We start from the raw sequence: 10241 nt of genomic DNA, 5'->3' as shown, positions 1-10241 counted from the left end.
TCCAATTTCCATAATGGGCATATCTCTATTGGAAACAAATTAAATTAAATACCCCAAATATATATATGTATATTTGTTTATTTCTAAAATAAGGACCAAAAATCACGTGTTTCACTCACCCACCACGCCTCACTCACTGAGGGTCATTTTGGTCAATGTAAATAACAAAGCACGCTCCTCAGGTTCAGCTAACGCTTTTCTCTCTCTCTCTTTTTTTTTTTTTTGTTTTTTAATCACTTATTTCAAACACAGCGCGCGAAATAACCCTCAATCTCCCGCGTCTTTCCGACCACTTCTTCTCTCTCTATTCCCCTTTTATTTCTTGCCCCATTTCTCACTCTCTCTCTCTCTCTCTCACACACACACAAATATCTTCTTTTCAGTTTTCACAATGCAACACCAAAACCAACCACATTTCTCCGCCGATGCTCCCACCACTCCCTGCGCCGGACCTACCGTTACATTCTCCTCCGCTGCTGCCGATCATAAACGTGGCAAGAAGCGTGGGAGTTACAACTGTGGCCGCTGTGGCCTTCCTAAGAAGGGCCACAACTGCCACACCAGCATAACCACCACCACCACCACCGACACTACCACAGCCACCACTACTTCTAGTCCTATTATCAACACTCCAACTTCTCGTGCCGATTCCTCCGCCTCTCTCTCCTCCACGCGTCCTCCGCCACCGCGTCAGCCCTACACGCACTTCCGTCGCGCCCTCTCTTTCGACGACGACGTCCGCGCCGGCTTCCCCGAGCCGGAGACTGAGGTCGAAGAAGAGGAGCAGGAGGAGGAGGACTTCGGTTATCCTTCAATGGATCCGGAGCCGGGCGCGTTACCGGCGAGTTGCTTGTGGGAGATACTCAGGAGGTTGCCGCCGGCGGGGCTGTTGTCGGCGGCGAGAGTTTCGAAGTCGTGGAGAGAGACGTCGAAGAGGCTGTGGAAGGCGGCGGAGGAGCTCAGGCTTAGGGTTCCAGCCAGAGCTCAGGTCGGTTTCGTAGGATCGGTGTTGCAGAAATGCCCAGGGCTCGTCAGACTCTCCCTTAGAATGGAAAGGTTAGGGTTTCTGATATGAAACTCTGTCAGATCTATGGTTTTATCGGACCGATCGGATTGTTCTAACGGACATCAAGCTTAAACAACATGAATTGCTTAAAATAACTGAACCTTAATGAATAAAACGAACTAAAACTGCAATGTGAACTTGATCTATAAAGATCGATGTGAGAAAACGACGTCGTAGTGTTTGATCTATATAGATCGACGCGAGGAACGATGTTATACTGCTCGATCTAATAGCATTTTCAATGTGCTCTTTAATGATTTCCAAGTGTTCAAGCGTTTTTAGCTTTCTAATAGTACAATGCAGTGGAAGTAAAGTAATGATGGAAAATTGAGTTTTGTTTTTTGTTTTTTTCTTTTGAGGTTGACATATATTTTTCTAAAAATAAATAAGGCTTAGTATGTGAATGGTCAATAAAGAATAATATTGGTACTGTGGATTTTGAATTTTCTAATATTTCTTTTTTGTTGCTGTTGGTGTTGCAGTGATTTGGATGCAACAATGTTAGCTTGCATTGCATTTTCATGCCCTAATCTGGAATTTATGGAGATCTTGAAATCCGATTCTGCGATTAATCGGATCAATGGGTATAATTCCTGTTCTCTTTTTGTTTTTTGTGAAATTATTGGGTTGTCTTGCATAATGCACAATGTGATCTACACTGCAAATCTGAAAATTAGCTTAGAAGCGTAACTTTATTATTATTGTTGGATGGGGCTGTTATTTTCTCACATCTATTTTCTTGTTTTTAATGTAGACATTACTTTTTTGCCTTTTAAAATGTGCATCAATTTTGTAAAATAGTGGATGTAAAATGACTCAGAATATTTTCTCTGTTTGATGTTTGGATGCAATTATTATAGATATATTCTCCCATGTGTGTGCGTGTGTTATGTGCAATAGTTTACTCTATGAAGCTATTAAATTGAACTAATTTTTGTGTGGTTGCTGTGCTTTCAAATTTTCATAAGAGTGATTGGATTTGTTTCTGTGCTTAGGATACCAACTGGTTACTGTTCACTACTTTGGTTCTGTTTTACCACTTATTTTTGTTTGTGCTTAGGCCATTATTTTTGCTACTACATGATCCATAGCATTTACCATTTTTTTTCCTCAAGCTGATAAAACTGTTTGTATCGATTGATTGATTGATAGAGTTGATTTTATGAATTTCAAATGCAGCGATGAATTGGGTCGTTTTGTTGCGGATAAAAGATGTCTTAAAAGCCTTAAGATGGAAGGGTGTTCTAATCTAGGGGGTTTTGTTCTTTGTTCGTCAAGCCTTTCTACACTTTGGCTTTCGGATCTTTACTCACTCTCTAAGATGGTGATTTTTTTCCCTTTTCCTTTTTATTATTGCTTGACGTGTGATCTTTCCCTAGAATTGCAATTCAATGTTTTCTTTCTCTTCTGCATTTAAGTTAATTCCTTTGTATGTGTCCATAGGTTTTTAACTGCCCAAATCTCAAGGAGATTTCCTTAGAATTTTATCGTCAAGAAAATGATAGCACTGATCTTACTACCATGGTTGATGGTTTGGGAAGGAATTGCTTAAGGTTGCAAAACATACACATTGCATCGGTTCGTCTTTCTCATTCTGTTGTGCTTGCTCTTACTGCTGCAAATCTAAGGTTTGTCACATATCCATGATTTATGACTTTAGTGTGGTATTTAGTATATTTTTTTTCAACATGTCTAGAAATCTTCAGATCCTTCACTACTTAGCAACTGAAAGTCCTATTTTGACCACTGGATAACAATAATATAAGTTGGCTGCTTCACTGTTCAGGGGATTGCGAATGCTTTCACTTGTTCTTGGATCTGAAATCACTGATGCATCTGTTGCTGCCATTGCTTCAAGCTATCCGAACTTAGAATTGCTTGACCTGAGTGGGTATGTTTTTCCTCCCAAGTACAACTGTTTTCAACCTTTTTAAGATGGTTAATTGATTGTGTTGGTATTGTTACCAAGTTAAATACTGGCTTGTACATAATTTATAAGCACTATGAAATGAATCTGACCTAATATTAAAGAAAATGCCAGAATAGGGACTTATAAGGTAAGAATTGCGCATGGGAGCCAAAACCTTTTTTTAAAATGAGTATTGCTATATCCAATTCTGAATTTATGCTCCCATGTTTTGAAGGTAATTATCATGTCTATGGATGCAGAGTAGCATTTTTATCTTACGAATCTCAGAACTTTCAAGTTTGTGTAACACTGTAACTTGCCTTAAGTTTGCCTACTGATCAAGTTGGCTTGAACCTTCATTTGTAGGCTTTGTAATAAAAGTAGAAAATGTTAAAATATATGTAAACTTCAAGATGATAGCTTCTTCACTTCTCGTAATGTTTGAGATTTTATTTTTGACGCTATACTTCAATTTGCAGATCAAGCATTAGTGATAGTGGCATTGGAATGATATGCAATGTGTTCCCTGAAACACTTTCAAGACTCCTCCTTGCTCTTTGTCCAAATGTTACTTCAAGTAATTACCCATTTGAGGATTTTCTTCTAAATCATTGTTGAATCCTATATATATTTTTAGTCCTTTGTTTGGTAATCTTTGTTTTCACACTGCCTTTGTTCACTGAAGTGTTGTCTGTAATTTTCAGGTGGCATTCAGTTTGCTACAGCTCAATTGCCACTTCTTGAGCTCATGGATTGTGGCATGACCATTTGTGATCCCAATTCCCAAAATGGAATCCCTGATGAAAGCAGTGATTGGGAATTAAGAAACACTGCAAACCATCTTATTTACCAAAAGCTGATTATCAAGCATGGTCGGCTGAAGAAACTCAGTTTGTGGGGTTGTTCTGGCTTAGACGTGAGACTCTTTAAATTAAAAAGTTACTTGTGCATTCCTGTATGGTCTTCTCTTGGGCTCTTAGTTTGTGAATTTGAATGCAGGCTTTATATTTAAACTGCCCAGAACTGAATGATCTAAATCTAAACTCTTGTAAGAATTTGCATCCAGGTATGTTATTTGATGAATCATTCTTAAGTAATGATTGTAATTTTTCTTTATTATCAAACAACATATAATTGATGACCATTTTTATGTACCCAGAGAGACTGTTACTTCAGTGCTCCAAATTAGAAAGTGTGCATGCATCAGGCTGTCAAGAGTTGTTGATAAGGACCGTTGAAAGTCAGGTAAGATAGAATCCAAAAACAGCTTGTGTACAAGCTGTGTTTAATATTCAGAAAACTGAATCTTGGAAATAGATCCATCTAAATTGCATGATCGACATGATTGCAGCATTGTACTGTGTTAGTGAATTCGCTGATCTTTAAATGTTAGGAATTGTTGATTCCTTTACCATCTAAGTTGGTAGGCAACTATAGTAGAAATAGACTAACAGCAAGCAAAGTTAACTCCTACACATGGTTGAAGTGCACAGCAAACCGAATTTTAATTTGAGGTTTACAATAAGTTTTGTAAATTCTTAGAATGAATAATGATTCTTTTTTGGGGATATGCTCATTCTTGCTGCATTCACCTTATGTTAGGCATAAATTCTGATTCTCAAGGCAGAGTTTTGTTGCAATCAGGACCCAGAAAACCTTATTTCTGCGATTACAATCTCTTTTTAAATTTTTTTTATAATCTTATATACTATTGAGACAAAACATTTACAAGATACAACTCTTGGTAGATCAAACTTCAGATTCTCGTCCTAACTATTGTCTTAATTAATCTTTTAAATCCTGTTGTAGAGTAAAACCATAGCATAAACTTTTATCCATGATTTAAGGTAATTGAATTTGATTTCAGCAAAGATAAAATTGTTCTTACACTTGTGTTGTTCCCTTGCATGCTTGCAGGTCAGTAATGATTCCCCTGCCGTGGAAAATGTATTACCATGTAAACGTTTAGCTGATGGCTCCAAAAGGGTTCGGGTTCCACATTTTCTAAGTGCACAGGTAAAGCTGAAAAGAACTTGTTTAACTGCAAACGTTGTTTGAATCTTTGGAGTACTGACATCAAATTGGTTATAGGAAAATCTCCCATCATGCTATTCTTTCAAAAACAATAGAGATAAATTCTCTACTAATCACCTTATATGTTCTTGATTTGATATATTTGTCAATCATTGGTTGCCTGACACCCTATTGGTTTGAAGATATAAGATTTGAAGCTTATTTTGTTTAGAAATTAATGTTTCTTTTGATTATGTGAATTACTGGACTTCAATATCTTACTGAATTATGCTCGTTTTCATTTTACAGTCATGTGATGATGATAAGAAGCGAAGGAGGGTTGAGAGACGGCACTGTAATGTTCTTGTGAGCTGATCACATATGTTCTTTGAAGATTTATGTTATTGTACACATGGTGCAATCTCATCTGTTGTTATGTTAGTTTCCCGTGGCTGTATGGCCCATGTATTCAAACGGTATAATTTTGCAAAAACATGTTTGGGACTGGTGCCTTGTAGAATCACCTTTCCTTTAAAAAAGAAAAACACCAACTGGTGTTATTGTTTCAAACTTGATGTCATTATTGGAAAAAAAAAAACTGGATGACCAACTTTGGATTATCAGTTCCTCATTTATGAAATAAAGATCTACAATTCTCACAATTTTTTCTTTATTGCTTATGTCTTGTCTCTCTACCAATCTAGAAAGGGTATTAATTTGAATCTGAATCACACAATCTTCTTTGGTCACTAAATCTAGAAATCAAAATTGAAATGATTAATGTCAGTTTTTCTTTCAAAATTTCAGTTACATTCATCCAAAAATGTAAGTGGAACATATGAACTTTGCCTGGGGAAACCTAAGATGTAGTATTCATTTGAAATAGTAGTAGATTAGTATTGTTGTATAGCAGTTGTTTCTGTGGTATTGCTAAGTGCTATCTTGCGTTTTGCCTTCTCAGTTCTTTTTACTTCAGTACCCAAAATTTAATATTAAAAATCAGCCCTTTGTTACTGTTTGGTATACCATAAACCCCTAAATTAATGTTTAATCTTTCAAACAAGTCATTGTATCCTTGAAAGATTTGATTTATAATACTTAAGATATTTCAAGCACCCTAACCTACTATGTTCTTGTTTATTTTTGATAATTCAATTGTTACAAGTTACAACAAGTGGGGGAGGGGATTCAAATCTTGTGTTCATTTTGTATTTAGGGTCCGCTTGGATACAACTGAAACTTAAAAACACTATAGCAAAATAATTTTTAAATATGTAAATAGTGTCGTGTGACCTATTTTTAATGAAAAAGTTGTGAAAAGTGAGGTTTGTGGGTCTCGTGAACAGTATGTACACGGGATCCACTTGTGTGGTTGAAAAGTGATTGAAAAGTCAAATTGTGCGACTTAAAAAAAAAAAAAAAAGCTGAAAACGAAAACGCCCAACGTGGACGCTCAAACTAAACACACACTTAGTATTTTTCATTTTTCAAATGTATATTATTGTGTTGTGTAGCAAAACTTAAAACCTTCCTTAAATTTGAATTTATAAGAATTGAAGATCAATAATAAGACAATATTAAATGAAATATACATGACTATACTTATATAAAAGAGGTGAATGTCACTCACCTCACTTTTGTTGACTCAAAAGTCAAGTAATCTCATTTAAAAGTTCTTTTTAAGAATCACATATATATCCAATAGTCTTATGGTCTATAAACTTTCACCCGATTCCTTATGTGGTCAATATGGGGCATTAAATCCCTTTGATCAACTCACTTAAATAACCCTATTAAAACAACAATTTAAGTTGCATGTTTCATGTGAATCTTCCACATAGGAGAACTTATTCTACTCTTCTTTGGGGCTGATAGAAATAGGCACAGTGATTGAGCCTTTATGTTTATTGAGGAGGAATCCTATATATATATATATATATATATATATAGGATTTGTTTATGCAACTTGAAAATTTGATCTTTGCTTTCACAATTTCAAGGGTATTACTTGCACAAGTTGGTCTTTGAGAAATATCTAGTGCTAGTTAAACATGCAGAGTAAGACCATTGAAGGAGATATTTCTATAAACGTATATAAAGAGTACATAAGTTGGTACTACATCATAAAAAAAATCTGTTTTGGAATGATTTCAAAAAAAGTTCTTAATAATAATATTAGCATAATTCCATAAACAAACACACACAAAGGTTCAGATCAGTTCTGTATGAAGTGTGGTAGAAGTTTGCATTAAAAAAAATCTCACAAAAAAAAAAAAAAAAAAAAAAAAAAAAACACTAAGCCATCTTGTTGCGACACAATGGACAGAAATTACTCATACGTAGCCATTGGATAATGCAGTTTTGATGAAAGATATGTGAGCATGGCAACTTAGGTTGCCACCCAACACCAAACTCTTCCAAACACACTGCACACTGCTCACCACCCAAAAGCACCAATGGCCCTTCTTCAATATTCACCACTTTCAATCCTACTATTAATCTTCCACCATCATAATCATGGAATGATTCCATGTAATAAACAGCACCTTCATCATCATCATCACCATATTCGATATGAAAAACGTCAACCCCACCATCGTATTCATCATCAACAAACTCAGATTCGTAGTAATAAACACCATCATCATAATCTTCTTGTTCTTCCATGGCGATCATCAGTGGAGGAGCCAAGTTGAAATTGCCACCGCCAACCTCTGTAATTTCCTGCTCCGCAGCCGAGAATGGAGGAGCCGAGATGGACGTGTTGTTCATTGAGAGAGACAATGATTTTTGATTCATTTATTTTTTGCGCTTTTGAATATTAATTTGAACCCCAATTTAATGAAGAATATATACTCACACGGCTATTTATATTTATATTATAGAAAACCTACTTACCTTACCTACTGCCTATACTCTTTTTTTTTTTTTTTTTTGACAAATACCGCCTATACTCTTAATTTCAAGATAATTTTTACAACTAATCCGAGTACAAATTCCTTACCCAAAATCTAATTAATTTAATTTAAATTTTAGGACAGATAAATAGTACAGTAATTCCTTCAAAAAAAAAAAAAAAAGTACAGTAATTTTTATCTTAATGACATAAGAGTTAAGACCCAACATGGCCAAACACGCTGTCAATAATCACATCATTCCTTTCCGTTACATAAATGGATTAGGAAAACAGCACTGCACTGGGTCAGGGTGTGGCTATATATATTCTCACACCGACCTAACGAGTCCTTTATAAATACCAATACAATCGAAAGCTTATTATCAAGTTCTACAAGTTTTTCTTTCTCAAAAAAGAAAAAGAAAAAAAGAAAGTAGTTCTACAAGTTTTTCACTACTTTTAATATTCATTGGGTTTTCAAGGTAAGTTATAGTTATAGTTCTAGCTGATTTGTTTGTTCTATTTACTTTATGTTTTTAATATTAATTTGAATTATTAATTTTATTTTACATATGTTTAATTTGATTCTTTCTTTTCTTTCTATATGGTACACTGTTTGTTCTATAAGATTTATGTTGTAATTTCAGTTACCATTGTTATGGCGAACGTGACTGCAACATCTGCAAAAATTGAAAAGAGAAAAAGGAAGAATAAAAAAGCTGTAAAGAAAGCACACAATAAAAAAGATCTGTATACGAAAGGCTTGATGAATCAAAAATCTTCTTTGGAGAACGATATCGAGAAAATTCATGACTTGGAGAAGACAAATTTAAGGGCTGAAACGGCCATATTGGACCAATATAAGAACCTTTTGTCACAGTACTATATTATGAGGCACGACATGTGATACTGTGTTCAACGCTTTTGAGTCATGTCCATCATGGTTCTTGTTCAATTACATAGTATATCCTATATTTAGATTACATAAGAGTAGAAAATAATGTTATCCAGTACTAGAGTTGGTTTTTTAGCTGAGTTCAATATTAGTCATGACGCTCTTCACTCTATGTTTAAGATGTAGATCATCATGCAATATATAAAATAAATTATCAAGTTTTTATAGACTCTTCCTTGATAGCTTGAGATATATTTGGTTTAATTTTCAATATTTATTCTTTCTTGGCTTGAATTAATGTTACGAGCTCAAAATATGTTTTTTTTTTTTAAAGACGTTGTGAAGCATGTCAATAAATTGATGATTTAACTAGTGGCACTTTTTAGTGTTTTTAATGAAGACATTTAAGGTTCAAATTAATCCTCCCTCCCACGCCTTAGCTATTGAATTATTTAATAAAAAAAAATCGACCTTTAATGGACCAAAAGAGAGAAAAAAAATTATAGTTTCATTTATACATCTTAAATTTGGATTATTACGTGAATTCCAATTAACTTAATTAGTAAAAGTCATTTTACTTGAATAATTAAAGTAACTATCAAGTCAAAACTGCTAAAAAAATGAAATCGTATAACCATAAAAATAAGGATATAGATGGTGAGAGTTAGTCATTAAAAACAAACATAAAGCGTTACCTCATTGATTTGGATAGGTTAAAAAATACAAATATATGTCGGTAACCAAAATTGTTCTACTGGAGGGAGCAGCCACATTAGTTCGTGCAAATTTTCTATCTATTTTTGAAAAAAAAACCTACTTTTTTCTATTTTACACATCCACTTTTACAATACATCCGCCTTAGTTTATTTATTCTGCACATTTATTCAATAAAATATTCATACTTTTTACATTTTTTATTATTTTCTTCCCTCCTCTCTCTGCAACCCTCTCACAGACCCTGAGACCCAACACAAATCCAAACCAGCCACCGAGTTGAGGGCATTCTGGACATTTCGCATAGCTGAAAGTAGCTGCGAGATCAGCCCTTGGTCCATCGAGGTCACGACCTCGTTTCCCACAGTGATGAGCATGATGTTCCTGGCCAGGTAGTAAGGCAACACGTTCAAGTTCACCCACTGAGTCGCCGCGTTCGGATCGAAAGCCAGTGTCGGAATGTCGCCATTGGCGGCTCCGATAACGATTTCGATTCTGGTGTTCGCGAGTGCCTTAATGATCGCACCATTGGCCCCGTAGAGTCGAACCTTTCCGATCGCCGTCGATTTGAGGAGACTCGCGGTTGTTGCCAGTGGTGGAAGATTGTCGGTGACTTGGCCGTAATTCACTCCGATGAATGATTGAGACTCTCTGTTACAGTGAAAACACAGAGTTATAAGTTATAAGCCAGGAATTTTCAAAGACAAACCAAATATGCCTAAAGCAATTTCGCAGAAGAGAACAAATG

At 35.3% G+C, this 10241-nt stretch overlaps 2 protein-coding genes across 2 annotated transcripts; one reads left to right on the top strand and one right to left on the bottom strand.

The window, feature by feature from the left end:
* Positions 1-311: 311 nt before the first annotated feature.
* LOC115972546 (F-box/LRR-repeat protein 17) lies at positions 312-5650 on the top strand. Its single transcript, XM_031092870.1, has 11 exons — positions 312-1056; positions 1549-1650; positions 2246-2390; positions 2510-2694; positions 2853-2957; positions 3455-3552; positions 3680-3891; positions 3975-4041; positions 4135-4220; positions 4893-4991; positions 5298-5650. The coding sequence occupies exons 1-11, from the start codon at positions 392-394 to the stop codon at positions 5361-5363; spliced, it is 1830 nt and encodes a 609-aa protein (XP_030948730.1). The 5' UTR covers positions 312-391; the 3' UTR covers positions 5364-5650.
* Positions 5651-7283: 1633 nt separating this feature from the next.
* Positions 7284-7787, bottom strand: LOC115970688 (putative RING-H2 finger protein ATL37). The gene has a single exon (XM_031090277.1). It carries the CDS (start codon positions 7785-7787, stop codon positions 7284-7286), a length of 504 nt encoding a protein of 167 aa, XP_030946137.1.
* Positions 7788-10241: the final 2454 nt, after the last annotated feature.

The sequence above is a fragment of the Quercus lobata genome, chromosome 12 (assembly GCF_001633185.2).
Source record: "Quercus lobata isolate SW786 chromosome 12, ValleyOak3.0 Primary Assembly, whole genome shotgun sequence".
In the NCBI taxonomy this organism is placed as follows: Eukaryota; Viridiplantae; Streptophyta; class Magnoliopsida; order Fagales; family Fagaceae; genus Quercus; species Quercus lobata.
This window is presented reverse-complemented; position numbering and strand designations above follow the sequence as displayed.

Coding starts and splice junctions, on each gene's coding strand:
- LOC115970688 (XM_031090277.1), bottom strand. CDS start 7,787: ATGAATCAAAAATCATTGTCTCTCTCAATGAACAACACGTCCATCTCG.
- LOC115972546 (XM_031092870.1), top strand. CDS start 392: ATGCAACACCAAAACCAACCACATTTCTCCGCCGATGCTCCCACCACT. Junction 1,057..1,548: donor CTCTCCCTTAGAATGGAAAG/GTTAGGGTTTCT, acceptor TTGGTGTTGCAG/TGATTTGGATGCAACAATGT. Junction 2,695..2,852: donor CTTACTGCTGCAAATCTAAG/GTTTGTCACATA, acceptor TTCACTGTTCAG/GGGATTGCGAATGCTTTCAC.